Source organism: Suillus bovinus, assembly GCF_016758785.1.
Source record: "Suillus bovinus strain UH-Sbo-P2 chromosome Unknown EDB93scaffold_5, whole genome shotgun sequence".
Taxonomy (NCBI): Eukaryota; Fungi; Basidiomycota; class Agaricomycetes; order Boletales; family Suillaceae; genus Suillus; species Suillus bovinus.
Window position 1 is genome coordinate 616299 of NW_024542061.1, and position 23344 is coordinate 639642.

At 47.0% G+C, this 23344-nt stretch overlaps 9 protein-coding genes across 9 annotated transcripts; 8 read left to right on the forward strand and 1 right to left on the reverse strand.

Moving 5' to 3' along the window:
- Positions 1–69: 69 nt before the first annotated feature.
- On the forward strand, positions 70–1688 carry EDB93DRAFT_1296552 (uncharacterized protein; the record flags this gene model as incomplete). Its single annotated transcript, XM_041454623.1, has 6 exons — positions 70–382; positions 432–986; positions 1038–1075; positions 1126–1190; positions 1247–1371; positions 1424–1688. The coding sequence occupies 6 exons, from the start codon at positions 70–72 to the stop codon at positions 1591–1593; spliced, it is 1266 nt and encodes a 421-aa protein (XP_041312147.1). The 3' UTR covers positions 1594–1688.
- A 329-nt stretch (positions 1689–2017) lies between these two features.
- On the reverse strand, positions 2018–3931 carry EDB93DRAFT_1076815 (uncharacterized protein; the record flags this gene model as incomplete). Its single annotated transcript, XM_041445272.1, has 2 exons — positions 2018–3619; positions 3680–3931. 2 exons carry the CDS (start codon positions 3929–3931, stop codon positions 2018–2020), a joined length of 1854 nt encoding a protein of 617 aa, XP_041312148.1.
- A 118-nt stretch (positions 3932–4049) lies between these two features.
- EDB93DRAFT_1121315 (glycosyltransferase family 4 protein) lies at positions 4050–7213 on the forward strand. Its single transcript, XM_041448543.1, has 9 exons — positions 4050–4450; positions 4512–4757; positions 4809–5307; positions 5375–5388; positions 5439–5491; positions 5564–5763; positions 5820–6072; positions 6125–6504; positions 6561–7213. The coding sequence occupies exons 1-9, from the start codon at positions 4340–4342 to the stop codon at positions 7010–7012; spliced, it is 2208 nt and encodes a 735-aa protein (XP_041312149.1). The 5' UTR covers positions 4050–4339; the 3' UTR covers positions 7013–7213.
- EDB93DRAFT_1121317 (uncharacterized protein) lies at positions 7214–8408 on the forward strand. Its single transcript, XM_041448544.1, has 3 exons — positions 7214–7460; positions 7522–7725; positions 7791–8408. Exons 1-3 carry the CDS (start codon positions 7353–7355, stop codon positions 8232–8234), a joined length of 756 nt encoding a protein of 251 aa, XP_041312150.1. The 5' UTR covers positions 7214–7352; the 3' UTR covers positions 8235–8408.
- A 61-nt stretch (positions 8409–8469) lies between these two features.
- On the forward strand, positions 8470–12653 carry EDB93DRAFT_1077115 (DNA polymerase phi-domain-containing protein; the record flags this gene model as incomplete). Its single annotated transcript, XM_041445291.1, has 13 exons — positions 8470–8757; positions 8807–9346; positions 9404–9566; positions 9615–9799; positions 9853–10061; positions 10105–10279; positions 10332–10440; positions 10492–10667; positions 10717–10839; positions 10888–11124; positions 11178–11538; positions 11588–12171; positions 12237–12653. The coding sequence occupies 13 exons, from the start codon at positions 8470–8472 to the stop codon at positions 12651–12653; spliced, it is 3567 nt and encodes a 1188-aa protein (XP_041312151.1).
- A 4425-nt stretch (positions 12654–17078) lies between these two features.
- EDB93DRAFT_1077117 (uncharacterized protein) lies at positions 17079–18236 on the forward strand (the record flags this gene model as incomplete). Its single annotated transcript, XM_041445292.1, has 6 exons — positions 17079–17217; positions 17268–17476; positions 17524–17624; positions 17674–17867; positions 17922–18065; positions 18163–18236. 6 exons carry the CDS (start codon positions 17079–17081, stop codon positions 18234–18236), a joined length of 861 nt encoding a protein of 286 aa, XP_041312152.1.
- Positions 18237–19431: 1195 nt separating this feature from the next.
- Positions 19432–19654, forward strand: EDB93DRAFT_1051282 (uncharacterized protein; the record flags this gene model as incomplete). Its single annotated transcript, XM_041444687.1, has 2 exons — positions 19432–19560; positions 19601–19654. Coding segments are annotated over 2 exons (183 nt in total), but the record flags the coding sequence as incomplete, so codon positions are not given.
- Positions 19655–20286: 632 nt separating this feature from the next.
- EDB93DRAFT_1219778 (uncharacterized protein) lies at positions 20287–21908 on the forward strand (the record flags this gene model as incomplete). Its single annotated transcript, XM_041451127.1, has 6 exons — positions 20287–20692; positions 20743–20763; positions 20820–20966; positions 21157–21169; positions 21232–21666; positions 21724–21908. The coding sequence occupies exons 1-6, from the start codon at positions 20639–20641 to the stop codon at positions 21906–21908; spliced, it is 855 nt and encodes a 284-aa protein (XP_041312154.1). The 5' UTR covers positions 20287–20638.
- Positions 21909–22597: 689 nt separating this feature from the next.
- EDB93DRAFT_1077428 (uncharacterized protein) lies at positions 22598–23325 on the forward strand (the record flags this gene model as incomplete). Its single annotated transcript, XM_041445315.1, is given in 4 exon segments — positions 22598–22807; positions 22850–22971; positions 23027–23141; positions 23158–23325. 4 exon segments carry the CDS (start codon positions 22598–22600, stop codon positions 23323–23325), a joined length of 615 nt encoding a protein of 204 aa, XP_041312155.1.
- Positions 23326–23344: the final 19 nt, after the last annotated feature.

Genomic DNA, 23344 nt, shown 5'->3' on the forward strand with positions numbered 1-23344 from the left:
TGTCGTTCGGCAGATCGCTTCAGAAAACATTCTTTGCTCTTGTTTGTAGCAGGAATCTAAATCTTGATCATGGACATCTACGACCCCTCCAGTGCAGCTTATAAGAAGGCCAGGCGACAGTACTTGAAGACAACAAAGAATAGAAATAAAGACTTAGATGCTGAATGGACCCCATTTCGAGCAGCGGAGAAAAAATACAAAGCACATTTCCCCCCTCCCGATCTTAGTCACGTCTTGGATTTAACATCAGCCACTTGTGATGCTGAGACACTAGCCAGTGGTCAAAGTTTCTATTGCAACGGTATTGAGATCAAACTCCTTGATACGGATGGATCGACATCTTCTGGCGTCGGTAAAGCATTTGCAGTTCCCCGCGTCCCAGGTATGCAAGAGGAGATACCATACAGGTGAAATCAATAACCCTTTATCAGGTCTTGTTATACTTCCATCGTTTGCTTCCCCGCAGGATCAGCGACGACTAGTGCGATGGGCTCTTCGGGACCATGCACGACAGCCCAATGAGACAAACCTTGATGCTCATTATATCCTGCCCGAGGAAGGATTATGGAATGCACATCTTAGTCCAGATGCACCTTTGGTCAGAACACGAGCATGTACTCCAGAGTTGTCAGGCACAAAATACGCAGACTCTGGACCAAGGCAATTGGTCTCTAATATACCGGCTGATCCCGCAAACTTCCAGTTGATGTTGCGTTCACCGAAACCTCCGCCCGCGTCGTCCCCTACTGTTTCACCAGCCTCACCTACTGCACTTATGTCAAAGTTGCGCTGGGCAAATATCGGATGGTCATATCATTGGGGTAGTAAGCAGTACGACTTCACCAAGGGCAAGGGTCGTGTTGACAGTGAACTTGGGGCCATATGCAAGCGGGCTGTCTCCAGTGTTAACTGGAAAGAAGTATTTGGTCAATCGGACGAGGAAGGATGGGGTGATGAACATTGGAGAAGTTGGCATGAGACATATGGTAGGAATTTTCGAGTTCTCGATTTCGCCTGACTAACCGCGACACCTGTAGAACCTGACGCTGGCATCGTCAATTACTATCAAATCAAGGTATGATATGTGCCCGAAATAAACTAGGAGTGTCTTAATGCTTCTTGCAGGACACTCTCATGGCACACGTAGATCGCTCAGAAGTTTGTGCTACGTCACCTTTAGTTTCGATATCGTCAGTTATCAAAGCCTATCTTGATTGATAATTTTGATGTAGCGATTTTGCGACAGGCTGGGCAACGCCGCTATCTTCCTCATCGGCGGTCTCACCAGAGATGTGGAGCCAACGGCAATTATTCTTCGCTCGGGTGATGTTGTGATAATGTCAGGACCTGCTTGTAGACGAGCCTATCATGGTTTGTCTGAGCCTTTCGTGAGCTTCCATTAGATCTGATCCAAATCTGCCAGGCGTCCCCCGTATCTTGGAGGATACTCTACCCGAACACTTCTCCCTAAAATTGGATGGCGAAGAATTCTCTAGTTGGACATCATATGAATCATACATGCGGACAACTCGGATTAATATCAATGTCCGACAGGTCTTTCCAAAGGGGTTTGATCCTGGCCTACGAGTGTGATATTTTTAGCGTTGTTAAAACAAATATTTGTGTTCGTCAATTACACATTGCTGATTATGAAGAGAAGACCTTGACAGGCCACGAGGACGATGTATTCCAAATTACTTTCAAGTTATGGTTAGGCCGATTACAATAAGCTCTTGATTTGATCCTTGGATACCTGTAATAGTTGCCCGATGAAATGCTCATATGGGAGGCACCACTCCAACATCTGATTATCGGGCCCAGCTATCCACATCACTAGGGAGGCGTGATATTCGCCATATCGCGCAGGCTAGATACGAACCAAATGAAAAAAAAAAACCTTGCTCTCAAACAAAAGGCAAGTTCAATAACCATTCTAAGCACGATATATTCGCATGGATACTTACATGACAGTCAAAGTGCTGGAGCAAGGGTGCCTCGGGTCCAACCCTCAGACATATCAGTACTCCTCTTCGTACCTATCCATACTTGTGCAACGCCTCGTAAAAGCATTCCCGGGCGACAGGGGCCGCCAAGCGCTTACCTCCTCGGCAGTATCTGATTGAATGTGTCTCGGCGTCGCCGGCGCCGATGATCCGCTTTCGACCTCACATTCCTCGTCATCAACGACCTCCCCGCTTAGGATATGTGCCAGAGCTGCCATATCGATCCGTCCCGAACCCCGACTCACCTCCATTCTGGCGGTTTGTGGTCCACAATCTGTGTGGTGTGCGACTGTGTCATCATCTTCTTGCCATTGGAGTCTGAATAGTGGCTTCAAGGCCTCTTGTTCCTCGCTATTTCGAAGAACATCTTCTAATTCACCCTCTGCGAATAGCTCATCGTCTCGAATGTACTCCGCAGACCCCCCACCTCGGCTGAGAGCCAGTAGCTGGAGACGAGAAGGAGGATGCTTCGAATCGTACGACGAAGTACTGAGGAGATGCGTTGTAAATGGAACAGTTGGCGGTGTTAAGATAGATGAGGAAGTATCAGAACGCGTTGTTGAAACGGCCGGGTCCTCGGATATCATAGGATTCGACAGAGTATACGATTTCGCGGACAAAGGATTGAGCAGGAAATTATATGCATCCTCGACGCTATGATCTTTTGTTTTTCGTTTCTTGCGTGGCTGTTGATGTCGAAGCTCAGGAAGCTCAGTGATTGAAGATGTCTCCAACAAAAATGCATCCTCATCATTCTTGCCGTCTTCGTCTGCCGGATCCGCCTCAATTATGATACTGGTCTTTCCAAGCGCGGACATTTTCTTGGTCCATATCTCTTCTTGAAATTGAATGACATCTTTGATCCCCTTCGCAACAATAGAGCGCTTCGGAATCTTCGACCGGGCAGAAGCACCGCGGCCCTTTCCCTTATATACGAATTGATCTAGCCAAGGGACTTCTCGGATCCATTCCTCGATTAAATCATAGGATGCTTTGTAACGCGATGTAACTACACCGCGTGCAAAGCCAAAGCGCGACGCGAGCGCATTAGCCAGCTCACTTAGGTGTGGCAGGGGGCTGCGTGTTTCCGCTTCAAGTGCGAGAATGAGCATCGCACAAGCGATAGGAGGGGTGGGAGACTGTAGTACGGGTATAGCGCAAGCCTCTCGGCTTATGATAGCCGATAGGGACGTAGCAGTACGCAATACCGCATGAGACGACAACGGTGTGAGGATGGTAACGAGATCTGGAGGTAGGTGAGAAGTGAAAGACTCAGGATGTAATAGGGAGTGAAGATGAGACAGGAGTATGGGAAGATGTACAGCTGGGTCTGAGGAACTTAGGTCAAAATCTAGAAGAGATACCACGGTTACGAATGCGCGCGACAGAGATAGCGGTGAAACATCAAGAAAAAAGGCAATGTCACGGAGGGAATCTGACTTGTGTGCTTCACGTAGGGCAATAGCCATGGATGCACCGGCAGCCAGCTTTGCCTTGCGTCCCCACCTGTATTTGCCTTTTGTCATAGCTTGTGTGAAGATGGCTTCTGCACGTGGGGATAGACCGGGGTTTTTCAACTTGGTCAGGACGGAAGTGATGAAAATGCTCATGGCGATCTGACACGACGTGCGGTGAGTACATAATTTCCCAGGAAAGAAAAGAAGAAATAAACTCACAGCGTTGCCTCTTTCACGCGCTCCTTTCTGCTGCCCAGCGAGATTCCATCCTTGCTTGTGAATATTTTTGAGGGGAGCCGCAGAGGAAAGCCATGAGCTAGGTTGAAACTGGCGCCCGGAAGAGTCATGAGATTCTGTATGAGAGGCAAGGACATACTGAGCAGAATTAGACAATGTACCACATTTTACGCAGATGGATGAGCAGACGTCGTCGTCCCAGACAAAAGTTCCCCCACAGTCTGGGCAGGTCATGTATGTACTTGACAAAATCGTGACTGATATTGACACGATTAACGGGTTAAGACCCCGAAGACCCTGTACTTATTCCAGGGACAGTAATTCTTTGATTAGATCAACTTCGCTTGTTCAACTTCGATGAAACGTTTTGTATGTATGTACAATGATGTTCGCTTCAATTTTGAACCGCTCACTGACACCTTGAGACCCTCATTAACTCCTATATTTCCCTTTTCAAACAGATCCAGTTTAGGTCGCATTGTTCTTGCTTGGCACTCAGGGTCTTAGGCGTGAGTTTCTTACGCTTGTGGTGCACAAAATCCTCAACCAAGATTAGTCCTTTCCCCACTACCAGCGCCAATCTGATTCCCATTTTGCTTAAATACTGCGCTGCGTTTGCTTCTAGTTTCAACCTCGCTTACCATGTCTCCTTCTACTGATTTTGAATCCAAAGGCTCTAGTCATGTCAAGCGCAGGCTTTCTAGCGTTGACGCTGCAGGCAGGCCTGCTGTCCATGCCTACTCCTCCCTCACTGTATGTTTGATCGATCATTCTCTCAGTGCGTCATGCTGATGGGTTGATCGCATGTTATAAGCCTATGTGGGCAGGTATTGCTGGTGCTCTTGTGAATGGTGGACAAGGTTTTGAGGTCGCGATTTCCATACACGACTCCGTCTACAACACCGATTTCGCATCGGCCATCGTGCCTTATACCTCCAACGATCCCACCAAGTCAGCATCTGACATTGCGAACCACGTTCTTCAAACCATCAAAAAGTTCTCTCAGGAGCACTTGTGCAAGTTCCTTGGCGCCGGTGTTACCCTCGGTCTTTTGAAAGAGGCGAGTATCCACTCTATCTCGTTTGCTATCGATGCTTACGTATTCGTCCAGTGTCCCAATCTTTGCACCCATCTGTGGCTTGAGGCTGATATTGTTCCGATCGTCTTCAATATCAAGCCATTCCACACTGATTCACTGACACGCCCAAACATCAAGCATCGCATCTCCTCAACCACCGGTTCATATGTTCCCTCCGGTGCTGAGACCCCCACAGTCTATGTTGATCCGTCCCCACTTTTGGATCAAGGCAGCAACCTCCAGTCAGGTGTCGCCACGAAACTTCCGATCCCGCGTACTCTTGATGAGCAAGCTGATTCCGCTGCAAGAAAATGTCTCATGTACTACGGCCCCAACAACAACCCTCGCCTCACCATCGGTCCCCGTAATCAAGTTACTGTCGATGCGGCCGGAAAGATCCATCTGATAGATGATCTTGACGTTTACAGGAAAACTGTTGGACCAGGTACCTGGAATGCCGTCAACAAACTCGCGGACGAATTGCGAGAGAAAAAGGTCAAGATCGGTTTCTTCTCGTCCACACCTCAAGGGGGTGAGTAACTTATCGTCAATTGACCTATATCGGATCATAATCTCGTGGTTTTTCCTGGCGCTTGTAGGTGGAGTAGCTTTGGTGCGTAAATTGTACGACTTCCGGTATAGTTTTACTCATGCCCATGACAGATGCGACATGCCCTCATCAGGTTCCTTACTGCCCTGGATGTTGACGTTGCATGGTACGTAGCATTCTCCGCACCCCATAATTATATTTCTCTTGTACCTGGAAACTGACGCTTGACGACTGCTAGGTACGTGCCGAACCCATCGCCGAGCGTATTCCGCACTACGAAAAACAACCACAACATCTTGCAAGGTGTTGCTGCTCCAGACCTTCGCCTCACCCAGGAGGCGAAAGATCAATTCGATGCATGGATCCTTAAAAATGGACTTAGATGGACTGCGGAGGGCGGGCCCCTCGCCCCTGGCGGCGTTGACATTGCTTTCATCGGTGAGCTCTTATTCTCATTCCAAGGCCCTATTGACCGCTTACCACTTACCCTTCAGACGACCCTCAGATGCCTGGTCTCATTCCCCTCATTAAAAAAGTCAGACCCGAGCTACCCATCGTCTATCGATCGCACATCGAGATTCGCAGCGATCTCGTGCATGTGAAGGGATCTCCTCAGGAAGAAGTCTGGAAATACCTTTGGAACAACATTCAACTAGCAGATCTCTTTATCAGCCATCCAGTCAGCAAGTTCGTCCCTAGTGATGTTCCTGTCGAGAAGCTCGCATTACTGGGTGCAGCCACTGACTGGTGAGTTAAGTTCAAGTTCATTAGTCCATTTGTTGATGTGTTTGTTTGCAAGGCTCGATGGGTTAAACAAGGACCTCCACCCATGGGATAGCCAGTTCTACATGGGCGAATTCCGGAATCTCTGTGTGAAGGAGAAGATGGCCGAGCTCAAATGGCCTCAGCGAGACTATGTCGTCCAAATTGCCCGCTTCGACCCATCAAAGGGTATTCCAAATGTCATCGACTCTTATGCTCGCTTCCGCGCCATGCTCAAGAAGTCTGGAAGGGTCACCGAAGCGGAGGTGCCCCAGCTATTGATTTGTGGCCACGGTGCTGTCGATGATCCTGATGCCAGCATCATTTACGACCAAGTCATGAACCTTGTCAGCTCGCCTGACTACAAGATGTACCAGTCGGACATCGTTGTGATGAGGTTGCCCCCGAGTGACCAACGTGTGTAATCCTCATACGTTCGAAGCTGCCCAAGGACTAATTTTTATCCTGCACAGTTCTCGATGCTCTGATGGCTAACGCCAAGATTGCCCTTCAGCTTTCTCTTCGCGAGGGCTTTGAGGTCAAAGTTTCCGAAGCCCTGCATGCTGGTATACCTGTCGTGGCTTCCCGCACTGGCGGTATTCCTCTTCAAATCGTACATGGGAAGTCGGGTTACCTCACAGAAGTTGGCGATAACAACGAGGTTGCCAAATACCTCTTCAATTTGTATACTGACGAGAAGTTATACTCGGAGATGAGTGAGTATGCGCGCACACACGTCTCTGACGAAGTTGGCACTGTCGGAAACGCTGCTGCTTGGTTGTACCTCGCCGTAATGTACAATCGCGGTGTGAAGATCCAGCCTCATGGCGCTTGGCTCAACGACATGTTGAGAGAGGAGACTGGGGAGCTTTACGTTGAGGGCGAGCCTAGACTGCCTCGTGGTGGGCTGAACATGCAAGGTTAAGGAAGTTAGGAATAAATTTGGATCACTCGCTTGCTTTTACGAAATTGTTGTACTTGTTTCTAGATCCTAGCCATTGTACTCGGTAGATGCTATGCATATCTCACAAATTGTACATACCCTGTGCTTTGTAGTCCTTGTCGCAATTTGTTGAACTCTGAACAAAGTACTATGATCATGTTCGGAATTTGTACTAGCCTTAACTCCGAGTCGCCGGCTCTGCTTAGCTCTGTTTTGTGATGCTGATTCTAGCTTAAAGGCGGATCTTGCTGTCTTTTTCTTATTCACAAACATTTTTCTGGCCGCGGCCCCTTTGATCAAGGATTAATTGAATAGCTTGAAGATGATGGAAGTCGACACTCACTCGCCATCCACCAGGATGGCACGTTCCTTCAACTATTCACTCAAGAGGTCGCGCTCTCCTGGGTCTCCAAGCCAAGAACGCCAGCCTGTGAGTAACCTCAACTGTTCACGATATAGAACAGCTTACAAGTGGTTTGCTGTACGAACAGAAACGTTCATCACTTGCTTTACAGGATACGTATCTGAGTAGACGAGCATCCTCCATTATCTTTTCTTCCAACCAAAGCTCGAGCAATCATCATCAACCAAGCCCAGAAGATTGGGTGAGGCAAGCTAGCGACCTCTCAATTGGATGCCCAAGTAACGTCGAGCCTGTTCCATCGCCAAGTGGCGATATACAGGATGAGAACATGGTAAGTGACGTGTGAACTTCATATTGCTTGTGAATGAGTATCATTCGATTGCTCACTACACCCAGGCACTCGACCCAGATGAAGCTTCAAAATCTTACTCCTCGATGTTTGTCTTTTCGCCACCACGGCTGCTACAGCCATCCCGAGCACACTCTACAACCACACAGTCACAAACGTACACGAGTCCTCCCCAACACCTATCTCAAATCATTGTGGGACCGGCAGGTGGACAGCCGTTAACACCAAGCATGACCGTGACCATGGCTTCTTCGGTGTATGTGCAGCCTGGTATATCAGACGGCCAGCAAGAATCGCAGGGACCAACTCAAAGCCATGACTCTTTCCAGACTACATCATCTGAAATGCCAATTCCATCATCACCTCCAATAAGCCAATCTCCAGGACCCAAGTCAACTTCGGGGAGAAAGCAGCGCTTTACGATGGGGCCACGTGCAGACTGCCCAAAGTGTAGAATAGGTGAAAAGGGGCACTGGATGCATTTCGACTAGACATTGGAGTAGTAAATTTGCCTACGTAATCTTAGAACTATAATATTTTACAGGTGACAATTAACTTGTGCAGCCATTCATGTGCACGAGGTCTTACTTAGATTCGGAGGCGAGGAAGTTGCTTGTTGTTTTGCTTTGTTTGCCGAGGCCGTTGGATTTAAACATGTCACAACAACTCAATCTGTCACTTCAGTTTTCGATTTTGGAAATTTTGGAATGGAATCTATGCACGACGATGGCCACTACTCTTTCCCTATTCTGGAATTTATCATCAGCATCGAAAAAAGAACGTATCGGTGCAACAGTCAAGCTTGTTAATTCCCTTGAAAAGTTTCAGGGACAACACATTCCCAAGCCTGAGGTTTCGCCAGGCTCCGAGGATGATGATGAAAATGTTGGTTCAACGGATGGCCTGGATGTCTTGAATGCGCATGATGTCGCGTACTCTATACGACGACTTATACGAGGACTTGCGAGTCCTCGGGAAAGTAGTCGGCTCGGCTTCAGCGTTGCCCTCACCGAGGTATGAACCCCCCTTCGAGGACTATATTGCGACTTGACACATCTATTAGTTACTTTCTCGGCTGGACACTGTCACGTCTGCTCAAGTCATCTCAATTATCGTTGATGGATCGAAGACTCAGGGGTCCATGACTGGTCAAGAGGAACGCGATGTCCTATTTGCTCGTCTCTTTGGACTTGCCACTGTCATTCACTCTGGACTCCTTGTACGGCAGACCCCGCTGTCAACATCTCCTTCGTCTGCCACAAATTCGTCGAGTCTTGAAAGTTACAAGGAGCTTGTCAACCATCTTCTCGTCCTCGCTGAGAAGAAGTCCTGGCTACGAGAATGTACCTGGTGGATTATCGGGCAGGCTATTGATGCTGTTATAAACTCTTCCGTTTCTTGGAAAGAGGAAGCTCTAGCTTCTACACTTGAAGTTGTATACGAGCGTGAAAAGAACATTTGGACACCAGAAACGGTTGCCATAACGTTAAAATTACAACCTGCGATGCCCGAGCATGACTGGAAAAGTACTCTAGCGCCGATGTTCAAAGATTCGGCCATTTTAGCTCCCGCTAACTTTTCGTCCCTTGGGCGTATATTGAAGGTTTGAAGTTACATGTTCAACGTAAGATGCCAATATTGATATTTCCCGTCTGCTTAGGAAACCCCTGGCGGCGATGAGTCGCAACAGAATAATACGGGGACATGGAAAGCTCAGTTGCATTATGTATGGAATATCATTTTTGACAGCTTTCTCCCTGAGGGCGAGCCAGAACGTCGCCGGAATGCATTATTTCAAGAGTTCTTCAGAGTAGTAGTCGACGGTATGTTTTACATTACAGTTTCTCAACTTCAATTGATGCCCTTTGCAGAGACATTGTTCGGGGCGTCATCTTCTCCTGAACGGAAGTTCTGGGGGTTCCTTGTCTTCAAAAAAGCTTTACGCCATGTAAACGGTACCGATCTTCCTATGCTTTTCACGAAAAATTTCATGCGGTCTTGGATCAATCATCTTTCTCACAAAGACCGTCACCTTCACAAAATATCACTAGATGTGGTACGCTAGCTCTTGTCTTTTTACTCATTCGCACATGACTGATGCTACACTAGGTCAAAGATATCCAAGACTTTGTTCAGCAGAAACCCGAGCTTGGTTACACATTGATCCTACAGTTAACTGGGATTCATGGGAGCCAACAGTTTGATAAACTGACCAAAACGAAGACCGTAGAATCAATATTGTCGAGGATGGACAGCGATGGTATTATGAAGTATGTCCAAAGTCTACTCGAACAAATGGATGAGTCTAGCGGGTATGTGTAGTTCCGTAGTCTCTTAAGGCTTCTCATAACAAAACTACAGCGACACTGTGGCAGACGAAGCTAAAAAAATTTGGGTTGCAGACCAGTTCACGGCCCTCGTTCGCAACGGTGCCATTCCAAAACGTGAAGATTGGATTCAGCTCATCCTCAATTGGTTCGCTGTGCAAGGGTTATACTTGGTCAAGAGAAAGTCTGCCAAGGGATTTCTTGCTGCGGTTCGTATTGGCTTTCTGACTTATGAGACAGTCAAAGTTGACACCATTGCAGCTCCATGTCACCCCCTCTAGTCTTCCTTCTGAGGATTTCCGGCGGATTTGTCGCGGTAAACTTCTTGGTTGCCTTGCTGATTTGATACCACCTACCACATCACAGAAAGGTCCGAGATGAGATTGGCAATTACTAAATGATCCTGACTCAATGTGATTAGGTGACAAGGCGCCAAAGGAGGGGATAGTTGACGACGAATCGTGGATATCGAAGGTTTTCAATGCAATCAATCATCTGGACAAGGACAGCAAACACGTCACGTGTCTATCGGAGCCAAGTCAGGAGGAGCAACTGCTACTCCAACAAGCTTATAAGACAATAGATCATCTTAGGCAGGTTCGTTGCTCCCAACTCGCGTTTTATTATATTTATTGCTTCCAATTAGGTTGATGGTGATATGAAAGAGGCAGCTAGAGGGGTAGAGCTCCTCCTGTCAGCCTCTCTGCTTCATCGTCGCTGCGCCAATTTGGACGATGATGAGCTTGATGCGGGGATACTTGAGGCGAGTGTTTCTTCCACATTATGCAGAATTAGTCTGATAGCTGTCGTGATTCAGACTTGTATTTCTGCTGCCGCAACCATGTTTTCTACCGACAAGAAGTCCAAAAATCGCAGAAAATCGCACACTATTTCACAACCAGAATCCAACTCTATCAAACCGATAGACATGCTTGTTGATGTGCTCATTGGTTTTCTTGAAAAGTCCACGTCTTACCTCCGTGCGATAGCCAACAGGACATTCTCATGTATCGCTAGCGCAGCCACAGAAACTACAATAGATCTTATCGTTGTCGTCAGTCATTATTGCTTATCTATCAGTTGTACATCATTTGACTTTGTCTCTAGCAATTGGAGCGCCGCAACCCAGCCGATCTGGTCGCCGATGACGAAGACGAGACAGCGAGCGCAACAAGTGAAGATGAAGATGACGATGACGATGCTGAGTGTTCCGACGAAGATGACGATGACGATGCTGAGTGTTCCGACGAAGATAACGAGTCCGATTTAGATGACGGTGACGAAGCTGCTCTCGAACTTCGGATGAAAATTGAGGACGCACTCAAAGCAAACGGCGTCGAGGCTGCCATTGGGAATACCGATGAAGAGTCCGAGGAAGAACTAGTAGATGATGAGCAAATGATGGCCATTGATGAACACCTCGCAGAAGTTTTCCGTTCTAGGTCTGGCGATGGCAAACAAAGTAAAAGTATGGCAATCATCATCATCGACGATCGTATAAGCTTAGACTCCCACAGATGTCAATGCACAGCGAGAAGCTACTCACTTCAAGAACAGAGTCTTGGACTTGGTTGACATTTTTACGAGGAAGATGCCCCAGAGTCCTCATAACCTGCGTTTAGTGTTGCCGTTGATCGAACTCACAACTAAAAGTGGCAAGGACGAGCGCCAGCTATCTGACAAAGCCCGTGGTATCCTCAACAATAGGCTCGCAAAGCTCAAAGATCCACTCCAGGAAGTGGACCAAGAATACGCAGAGACTATACTGGACGAGCTGCATACCAGGGCTCGTAAGGCGCACTCATCGGATGCCCTCGCGGCTCTCAGTCACTGCAGCCTCTTCATGTGCAAAGTATTAACGAACGTCGACTGCGAGAAATCTGTTCTTCGGCTGTACAGGGAGTCACTATCAGACTTCATGACCCGCAAGGCTTCCTCGTTGAACATTACATTTTTCAAAGATTTCATCACTCGTTATCCGGCATTAGGGTGGCGCCTCCGTGATGACGTACTAGATACGTCTCCGAAAGCCATCAATGCTTACAGGAAATGCCAGGCTTTCCAGCTGCTCAACGTAATTCTTACTCTATCGACCTCAGCGGTGAGGATATTTTTTCATCGTTATATTCAGAATAGACTGATAGGCCTCCCATGTTTATTTAATAGGGTAACTCACAAGATATCTTATCTTTCATTCTGAAACTCCACACAAATGTTCTCCACTTTATCGATTCAGCATGCGACGACCAAGTTTCCCTCTCGGCCGCACAAATCAAAGACCTTTTCAAATTGGTCATGCTTAGCATTCGTCAGGCAAGCAAGGTCGATAGCAGTAGTCAAAACGTGTGGGACTCAGGGGCTTGGCGCACGCTGCACGGACGACTCGTCGCTTCGAAGCGGTTCGGTTCATCATTAGCTATCCACAAGCTGTGCTCTCAAGTGGATTCAGCCTTACAAGCTCAACACAGCAAACAACATAATTCGATAGCATCAAAAAGGAAGGCAGAGGAAGTTGAAGCTGAAGGTGTTCCATCCGATGCTAAGCGGAAAAAAAAGAAGAGCGTCCCTACTACTCAATCGTAAATTGCCGTACTGTAGTTCGGAGTTCTTCCAGCTTCATTGCATCTTGCGTTGAAAGCGCGCGAACAATGGCAGCCATTAGTTTGCGTGTCCTGTAAAAGTGTTGAGCTGAAAGGAGGTAGATGACAAGCATGCACTAACCTGGAGCGTCGTGTGCGCTGTTCAGTGACAGTCCTGCAAAGTTCAGACCGTTCTGATGCAATACGAAGAATATCGTCCGGAAGACCTGCAAGACGACCGCACTCGACTCCAAACGACTCCAAAGTGATGCCAGGGGTGAGCTCATATAGAAATGTCACATCCCGAGTTCCATTCACTCGGATGTCCGTTGTATAGCTCATGTGCAAATTTTGAACTTCCTCGGGGAATTTCCTTTCCAACTCTGTGGCTACTAGCGGATAATGTGTGATGAACAATGTTTTGCACTTCACACGTTCCACTAGATGATGAAGGACAGCGTCCTGCAATGGCCATCTACATGAATGCTGTCATACGAAAATCTGGTAGAATCAACATTGTGAACCCACCCCATCAGCAGTGGATGTACCCCTTCCTAATTCGTCAAGAATTACTAGACTTTTGTGGGTCGCCTTTTGCAGGATATCACTTGTCTGTGCCATCTCTATCATGAAAGTTGACCGTCCACGAGCGAGCTCATCGGACGCTTCACGCATCGAAATCAGCGATGAAAACCAGAAAACGGTTGACGCACCTCCCATCCTGCTAAAAACCCCGTCCAACAGGCCAAGCCTAACGGCTTTCGCAGGTACGTATGATCCAATTTGGGCCATAATTGCGATGAGAGCAACCATGCGCACAGCAGAGCTTTTTCCACCCATGTTGGGTCCCGTAATGACGCTGCTCCTGGGATAATCGCCTCCAACACACAACGTGTTCGGAACGAAGGGATCCGTCCGTAATGCCTCGATCATTGGATGTCGTCCTTCCACAATTTCTAGGGAATCCTCTTCGATGAACTCTGGTCGAACGTACCCTTGTTGGTGTGCCACATGTGCCAGACTTAGTAGGCAATCCGCTACGGCCAACTTATTGACCACATCTCGCATTATTGAGTAATGGTCTGAAGCGATGGAACTGAGGAATGATGCAAAAGCCTTGTTAGCTTCCGCATTGAGAGCTTCTTTATATCGAGATAATTCATCAATGAGCCTCTTGGTCTCAGGGGTGTGATAACGCCTCAGATACTTGGTTCTGTTGATCTTATGAGTGTAGAACGTCTCGCCGATCAAGACACTTACGCAGACATCACCACCCAATTGGTGGGCACTGTTCGATCTTCTGACTTTTTAATTTCAACCAAGTACTGTATTGAACACTTAGCACAACATGCATTGTAGTCATGTTGACGCACCTCAATGCCTGCGACAGTGGTCCACGCGAGGGATGGTTTTCGGACAAGTCTACGAACTGAACACGCAAGTTAGTGAACGTCCTTACTTGTGAATAAAACTTGTTACTGGACTTCAACTCCTCATCAAGTTCCGACTTGACAGTTTCGATTAGCTTCAAATCTAGGGATTAGGAGCATGAGAGAGAGGGTAAGGAATATACAGACCAACTTGTATTCGTCCAAGGCAGGAAATTGCTCCGGATCTGTCCACAACTCATCTTTCCTGCCACTGCTGGCTTTCTTGATGTTAATTGTAGTCAGTAAAGCTTTTATCGGTGCTTGAAAGTTCGGGAAGGAAGAAAAGATATCATTCAAGAGTTTTGAACTAAACACCCCTGACTGTTCCGGGAATGCATCGGCGACGGTTTCGAAAGCCGAAAGAAGCGATGCAAGTTCTTGACATGTGCACTGAAGTACGATTATAATAAATATGTCTGAAACATGCATCTCCTACCTTCCCGTACTGAATGCGGCACAGGCCCTTAGCAAGATCAGGGAGTCTTTTCAAGATACGGCAAAGCTCCACTAGTTGTGGTGACTTGCTAGACTTGATTTCCTCCACAGCATCTATTCTCTGGTTCAGGATCCTGGACAAATAACGGTAAGCTGTTGCGATTGCAATGTCCCAGGAAGTACGTACAGCTTGTTTGTCAATGGCTTGCCAATCCAATTCTTCAAGAGCCGCGCCCCAAATTTCGTGGATGTGTGATCCAAAATCGACATCAATGTACCATGCGCAGTGAAGTCAGTCTGGTTCTGGTATATTTCACTGTGGTTGTACACGTCAGGGACATTGTTATGTGACTATATTGACGAGTACGAACAGGTTAGCCATGGTATTGCCGGTGAGAAGCATATGACTCCTCTCGGTGAATTTTGTGAAGAACTTCACACCTAAAAGCGCGTCTGCGATGCTGAATGTTGAGAGATACTTGATAGAGTGGGCTAAAGATACGGCAACTAGTTGAGGAAGGCCAGCGACAAGAGCCAGAAGTTTATCTGCAACAACCTCATGAACGTCCACAGGACATAGCTGTAGCATTATATTTCACCTGGGCTAAGCTCTTCGGCGCTGGCAGTAGCTTTGGTTGTATAAAAGTTTGTGATAAAATCAAAAGCTTCCGAGCCGCTCAATGCAGAATTAAAATACTCCGTCCTCATTCGTTGATCATGAGAAGCGCTGGAGATCGTAAAAAGTGTCGTCAGCACAAATTCTCCATCCGAAAAATGAGACAGCGCTCACTTCGCAAAATGTGTCAAAACCTTTTGAGTCATTTTGGTAAGACCTTCGGCAGGAACTAGCAATTCTGCAGGCCTTGTGTGGACAAGTCTTGTCTAAAGAGCGATTTGGTAGTGTTTAAATTCTAATTATGTTAAACCTACCTCGAGCTCGGCGCGCATGACGGTGTCTGGGTGCTTTGTATGTCAGCAATTCCAGGTGGTTACTCGATTGTCCATACCATGAAATTCATCCCAAATGACGTCACCAGTACTTGGCGTAATCGCAATCATACCAATGCTGATTTCACCTTCGGCAGAATCGGGTTTTTGACTCTCTACAAGACACAAGAGGGGTGGTGCAGAGTATTTACCAAGGTCGTCGACAGATCCGACCTCATCAACATAACTACACCAAGGTCAATTGATCGATTCAGTATACAGCAAAGTCAATTCTTACGTTGCCGCCGTGTACAATTGAGTAAGTTTGCGTTCAAAAAGAGTGTTCTTGTTCTCGCTCGCTTTCTTGAGGGCGGCTGTTTCTGTTTGCTCGATGATACCAACTTTGTGACCTTTGGAGAGGAGCCTGATTCAGGATCAAATGAGTTTCAGGTAATAACTAAAGTTATGACTTACTTCTTCATATGTACTTCTTTCCTATGAATGGGAATAGAGGCAGTGAGAAGGTTCCGCTTCATATAAGCAACGATTCCGAGCTCTCCGCTGGCAATCTATGGTAGCTGTGTTTCATAACGCGCGAAGATTCCACAACTACTAAGTTACTAAGTTGACTTACTTTCGCGCTTTCCTCATGGAAATAAAACTTGTAACCCTTCTCGATCATTAGGATTGTCCCAGGATGGTCTTTGATGAATGATAAAGCCTACATCAATAAAATAAATAAATGAGCAAAAGGTCCATGTCACTCAGCACTGCGGCATACCTGAGCCTCGTAGGGCGTATAGGTCTCACCACTAGGCCCGACCTCTGCGGCCGCTTTCGTCTTCCTAATGACAGGTCTCGCACGCGATTTTCTGCCACCTTTGAGAGAGAACATTGCTCGGAGTTGGGTGAACGTAGGGTCTGAATCATTTCCATCCTGAGAACTATCACCATCCGTGCTCAATTTCTCTCTGTCTTCAGCGTGTCCCGACCGTGGGCATGTTTCGAGTAGAATACGTTCCAAGTCTACTCGTGAGCGCGATTTAAGATCTTGTTTGCTCGCAGTACGAGAATTATCCCCTCTGGAAGAGGCGTCAAAACGCCATTGACTTGCAGGGGACTCTGGATGTTTCGTCTTCAGTCTCTTTATAGGGGGCTGCCTTTCGGCGTCCGAGTCACTATCAGAATCATCTATAGTTAAGTCTATGGGAGAGTGTGAGGAAAGAAGTGCACGCTTCTTCGTCGCGGAGCTCTGGACAAAAAATGAAGAGATCTGGGGTTGGTTTCGTCTACCGGCAGGCTGCCCTTGCGGCATCTTGGTCACGGTCGCGTTAAAGAATATTTGCAGACTCAGAATGTATTACGTCACGTGTTTGGGATTCAACTTCTCGATTATACTAGGACGGGTCACGGACTACGGACGCCGTGTAGTTCGTGCTGGGCCCCTAGATCACCTTGAAATTTACACACCAATAGCTACGTTTACTTATTGCCTGACAGTCGCTCAATCGATTGCGCACTTGAGGTACTTAGTCACTTAGCTTAGTACTACATCACATGATCATGATGCAGCGTCACGGTAGAGGGCCGAATTATTTAACTTCAACGAATTCGTAATTCTCTCGTTTGCCATCCTCATGTACTGCAGACTACGACTACTTTCGCAGTCACCAGCTCGTGTAAGGCTCTCGTGTGACTCGAGCGTACGAAGTTTCTCTAGGTCATTCGCTACTGCTTCGTTACCTCCCGATGGCACGGTGGTGTCGGAGACAAATCGTGAGCATTGCAAAACTGGCTGTCGTGATCATTTATTTATGCATTTTTAGGTGCTGAGGCTACCCTGAAGCGTTTTTGGCAGACAGTAGGAATCTCAAAGAGAGATGACGGACTCACCGTGACGCTTGACATGCGAGCGTTGAAAACACCATCTGGCAATACCCTGCTGTTACCCAGAAACAAGCGTTTAGTTGCAACACTCATTGCAAACGAATGGGAAAACCAGGAAACTTTGCTGAAACCTCATGCTCTTCCCGTGGTACGAGTGCTCAACGATGGTATGATCCCTGTCATTGACTAGCACAGACTTCCATAGCATCACGGGCCATCGATGCCTTCCATGATGAAAAAACATGCGCAGAAGTGCGAGAATCTCTTCTTCATTACTTGGACACCGATACAATCTGGTCCGTTTTTGTTTCCTCAAGACCGATTAATCTGATCACAGCTTTATAGTTTTCATCATGATGACCCACCTCCGTTGGTAGAACTCCAACACAAGCACTGGGATCCATTAATTGAATGGGCCACATCCACATTCAACATCGATATACAAGTCTTTACCTCAATTTTGTTCCACTCACAGTCGGCAGAAACGCGAACTAAGCTTGACGCCGTCTTGAGTGAGATGGATCCCTGGGAGTTGGCCGGTGAGTGCCATGAAGCTGTCATTGAAGCCAAGGGGACCACATTGACCATTCTAGCCATGGAACGCGTGACATATGCGACGAAATCTTTTTTGATTGCGCTTGCCCTTGTGAAGAGGCATATTACTGTCGAGGAAGCAGCTGTGGCTGCACAAGTTGAGGTCTCGAGTCAGATTCAAAGATGGGGAGAGGTCGAGGACTGTGAGTCTAGCATTACTATCCTGAGGAGGCGTTTCAAATTCTGCAATTGCCTACCCGTTATGCACTCGAGCGGTACTGATTATAGATTATTTTACAGCTCACGATGTCGATTTCCACGATATCCGCAGACAATTAGGGAGTGCTGCTTGTCTGCTTACGAATAGATTTTAGATAGTGGAAATAAATATCCACCTCCTATCTAATCGATTATCATTTCAGGTATATCCATGTGGATCCAAAGTTCGTGCGGTTTGTGCGGAAAATTATGTTGTCCAACTTAGTGGCCACCCCCTCGCACTTTGGCTGGCTCCGTGACATGTCCAGACGCCAAGCTGTCTTGAGCTCTCCTTGTACTTTCTGGAAATATCGATCTCATCCCCGCGAGAACATCTGAATTTTCATTAGCATGCCGAGCTGTGCCGCCTATCATCGCAAGCTAAAGGTCCGTAAGGAATTCACTTATGCGGTTCGAGCGTTAAATATTCTCACTGTCCTACGAGATACCTCCAGACAGATGATAATAAATCCCCGTATTGTGTGAAATTTATATGCTTATCCGTCGATACTGCTAACAGTTTATAGAGTCATTCTACTGCGCGTGCGCTAAATTTATTGACTGTTTGGCCTCAAAGACACGATGTTTTAGATGGCCATCATGGTTCCTGGACTCTTGCCTGGCGGACCAGACCAACAGCAATCTCATGAACAAGAGCGGGGTAAGGTTTTTTCGCAGCAAGCTTTCTACTGATAGCAGCCCCCCTCCCCCATGCAGGTTGCAATTGGCCAATTCTTTGATTGGATGCTGGGAGAATCTTAATCTACAGTGAGACTAATAAGGCACCCGGACTCACTATCAAGAAAATCGATCAAAAGCTTATTGACAGATCATGATCTGATCGGGACGAGATCAAATGCTCCGACCCAATCCTGTGTGACCGTGCTCGCTCAGCGGTGGGATACAGTTTCAATTTTGTAAGTCGAAAGTTTCGGTTGTTCCCCCCATGCTGACAGCGATAACATAGGATCCGTGCGCCCCGGTGTCCCCCATTTTTCATGAGCAATAATATCCTGCATTGCCTCTTCGGCACTTCCCATATCTTATCAAGCACAGGCAATTTCTGTGGCATGGAACTAGTGTCGTTGAACGTTCAAAGCACAGCGTACCTTAAAACGTTTCGGAATATCGATTTGGCCAGATGACGAATAATATTATTCGAATTCATAAACTGGAACGAGATTCCCAAGCTCGACAAAGCTGATCCAATCCGGTGACTACTTAGCACCAGGATACGGGACCGAGACTTTCCTCCGCCCGAAGTAGGGGTGCTTGTCGGAGTCCTAACTAGCAATGCTTCTCGAGAGTCCATTCACCTCGTGCTATTGCGAGGAAAACATATATTTCCTTCTCCATCGCTTTCCGGAACAAGCACAGGTGAAAATTACATGGGACATTTTTGCTGTCATTATATCGAATGTGACCAGGACGCTAAATTGTGTACAGCCGAATCCGTGAACTCATGTCACAGAGAATGTAGGTTGCCCTTTGGAGTCAACTCAAGGCGTCTGCTGCAAACACAGCAGTAATTTGAGACTAGCATGCTGTCATGGTTCTGCGCAGCCAGTTGGGATCTCGTGAGTTGCTCAACACGACGTGAAACATCGAACAGGAAACTTGGATCTACGATTTCGATTCTATCTTAGAGGTGCTAGTCGTTGGGAAGGTATGCAGATATATAATTCACGGGCGTCATGGACGTTTTAATCACGGATCTTGTCAAGAGTATGTTGACAAAGCCTTCTCACCAGATTCAGAGGTAAGCTTGCGTATCTGTCCCTGTTTTGCACGGTATCGAAGTTTTAATATTCATTAATCTTTTCAGGGTAATATCTAGTACTTGCGTTCTTTTACGTCGGACCGGTCTCATATGGTGGGGAAAAAAGACCTTTTCTTTGCGTGCGACTTGTAATGACGGGCTTCTGAATCTCAGTTATCTCTCGCGGCCATTGAATATATTTCTTCACCGTCCCCTTACCCTATTGTTTGTGGACCCCTAGCTGCTGCGAACGGTTTCACCAACAACCTCAAGACTCATTTTGTTTCAATGAAGTGATGTCTAAAGCTGTAGACAGTGACGGATCGACAGACGTTGATTAGCTGCTCACAAGTGTAATCATAGTAGACTCAGTAGTGTATTGCCGTGACATGTGACGTCCAGCGTGACTTGGTTCCTCAGTACCAAACTACACAGTGCACACGCAAGTACCAGCAACCCCTTCTCCACTTATTGTCCTCTTTCTTTTTTTCTATTGCGATGAATGCAACATCATCGACGTCCATATTAGCTAACGACGTTTCGAGTAACGGGGTTACACCTCCTACCGGACAGTCAGAATGCTCATTCAATGGTAGTCACCGTGAGCCAACGAATTTTGTTGTGGCTCAGAATGGTTTCTCGCAGTGAGTCGGCTGATTTGATATCTATTCCTTGCGTGCGACTTTCTGACATTTGGGTCTACCACTCGAACGCGTGGCAATTGTGAAATTGCTCAACCTACGCAGACCTCCGTATCAAATGCACAATGAGGAGATTGTACATCACCTATACCATGCGGGATTCCAGACTGGCGTATGTACGCAATTTTTCTAGGAGACGAAACCTAATAATCACACTTCCAGAATTATGCCGACACCATACTGGTAGGCGAATTTTCACCACATCAGATTATTGTACCTAATACATATTTTCCATTTAGCATGTGCACCAAAATATCTACCGCCTTCATGCCATCGTTCTTTCAAAATCGCCATTGCTAGCGCATCTTATGTCAACCTCACCTCAGTCCGGAGCTCAGCGTGTGATATATGTACAGCTTGAGCATGAGCCGGAGGTTACCCAAGAAGTACGTGTGCCATTTTACTTATTACTCCGTTCATTTCCGGCCACCGAACGCGGGGGAGAGATACGAAGGTCACATTTGACTCAAATATTACTTTCTTATCGTGTACAACCACCGTCCTCGGAGCCCGTGCTGGGCGGAATTTGTCATCTAGAAACTACAGGAGCTGACAGAATTATTATTACCCCTGCAGGGCTTTGCCATAGGTATGCACAATCGTGTCTTTGATTATGTCTTTACTTAGTGTTCATTTCCGGGGGCATTCCAGCGCTAGGATATCTATATTCATCGGTTTCGCTAAGTCTCATCCGGCCCGACAATGCACGAGGAGTACTCGCAGCTGGTTGTCTTCTTGGAGGCATGGATGAGTTGTGCGGTTATGCTTATGATGCATGCAGACAGTCGATCAATGTGGAGACAATCAATGAATGGCTCGAGTTCATCGATACGATTCCTTCATCGCCAGATGGATCTCTCACCCCTGAACTATCGCTTACGTCTGTCTTTGGTCACTTTGCCCAAAGATTGAGAGATGATGTTTTTCACTTCCTCGTGGTTACACTCCCAAATGCCCTGGAAATTAATGCATCCGAGTCCGATCCATCACAAGGCCACACCGGTCGTGACACACTGTTGCGTGTATTTTCCCTTGTGCCCTTCGACATGTTTAAATCGGCGGTCGAATCACGCGCGTTTGAAATTGGTAAATGCTGCTATCGGTTATTAACGTTGTACCGAGCATTTATCTTTATATTCACAGGATCTGATCAAGCCCGTTTTAAATTTGCGAAGGATGTTATAGAGATGAGGAAGAAGGGAATCGCACGAGGGCACGGAGCAGAAGAAACGGTTGTTTTAGCATTCGGCGGAGGGCATCCTAGTGGAAGCGCTGTTCACGTCACTCGAAAGATACGAAAGCGGCCCCTATGGAAGGTCAATTCATGAGACCGAATCTTGTTGGAAAGTCGTATTACGTGACTTTTACTCCTGCAATCCCAGTTGACCTATTTTTTACTCTTGGTTGATCTATCGCCAGATTATTGCTCGCGCGTCAAAGTTCAGCGTCACTTTCTAGTGAAAACCTACAAATAGCCAGGTTCAATATACGATGTCGATCGTGTATACCTGATAGGCAATTCGCTTGGCAGTGTGGTTAATATTAGCCTTTTAGCTGCGCAGAACGCTCCGGAACTTGTGAATAATTACTTACCTTTTGCAGGAAAACATGGAACTCTTCAAACTCGTTGCCTTTAGTCACGTAATCAGCCTAATGACACAGAAACACCGAAACCCGCCTCCACCTTCCCCCTACGGGGTTCTGCGCAAATGCCACGCACAGCGCGTCAGATCCAGGCTAGTCGCCCAAGATAGTAAAAAACAGGTTCCGAGAGGTAGCAGAACGCTGTTTGACATGCCGGATGAATCAAGGACTCCTGAATCTCCAATTGTCCGCCTCAATCCCAAAAGTGATGACGCTGAAACAACGCCGGAACTTTTCGCAGCTTTTAGATGAACGATGCATCGCCTTGCATCGCTCTATCTATGTGTGTCTTCTTCCTCCTCGAAGTACACGATGATCAAAATAATATCCAATTTCCGTGACTGAATATCACGAGTTGGGACTTGCACTCGTCATGCCCCGGGGATATAAAGCCTCCAATCCAGCATTATCAAAAAACAACCAATTTGCTTTCCAATGGCTCACTTCTTCGAGATTTTCTTCACCTGGAAGGGATGATCCTCGCAATGGCTGCATCGTCATCGGCGAGGACACCAAGCCAGTATTTTTCGAGTTCGAGACACAATACTTGTCGCCTACCTCAGCACGTACCACCGTCAGTGCCGTCTTCCAAATTTTGGAAGGCGACGCCTAACTTTCATTACAGATATCTAGCAATCGCAGTCCCGTTGCAGTGCTCGATTGGCCAAACGGTGGCCTCGGTGTCGCAACTATTGGTGATCGTGAAATTCCGATGGCACATCTGGTCCAACAGGGATCCAGTACATCGTAAGTCGGTGTTAGTACTGTCGCAACGATGCCTTAATATTAAATTGGTTTTCAGCGCTCGTAGATTCCCTTCCGCAGATGGTCGCCAATATGAATGGCGAAAATGTCACACTGACCCCAGGTCTTACGAGGCAAGTCCACCACGATATTTCAAATATCATCCGCTACATGTTGAATTTCAAAAAGCTGTTCTCCGGACCCAATACAAGCATCGCCAAGTTCCAGAAGCTCTCCCAAGCTACGCCAATTGGTCCCTCACACGGAACATTACAATATAGCTTCAGTCATGACCTTCTATTGCTAGAGGCTTTAATCACTCTGAATCTTAATAGGTGGTTGGATTGGACCGGGTAAGGTGTTGGTCGGAAGAACA

What these genes read in the sequence shown, in the direction of transcription:
- EDB93DRAFT_1121315 (XM_041448543.1), top strand. Translation starts at nt 4,340, where the DNA reads ATGTCTCCTTCTACTGATTTTGAATCCAAAGGCTCTAGTCATGTCAAG. An exon ending in CCCTCGGTCTTTTGAAAGAG is followed by an intron (nt 4,758 to 4,808) that starts GCGAGTATCCAC and finishes GTATTCGTCCAG; the next exon opens with TGTCCCAATCTTTGCACCCA. An exon ending in CGTTGACATTGCTTTCATCG is followed by an intron (nt 5,764 to 5,819) that starts GTGAGCTCTTAT and finishes CTTACCCTTCAG; the next exon opens with ACGACCCTCAGATGCCTGGT.
- EDB93DRAFT_1121317 (XM_041448544.1), top strand. Translation starts at nt 7,353, where the DNA reads ATGATGGAAGTCGACACTCACTCGCCATCCACCAGGATGGCACGTTCC. An exon ending in CAAGCCAAGAACGCCAGCCT is followed by an intron (nt 7,461 to 7,521) that starts GTGAGTAACCTC and finishes CTGTACGAACAG; the next exon opens with AAACGTTCATCACTTGCTTT. An exon ending in ATATACAGGATGAGAACATG is followed by an intron (nt 7,726 to 7,790) that starts GTAAGTGACGTG and finishes CACTACACCCAG; the next exon opens with GCACTCGACCCAGATGAAGC.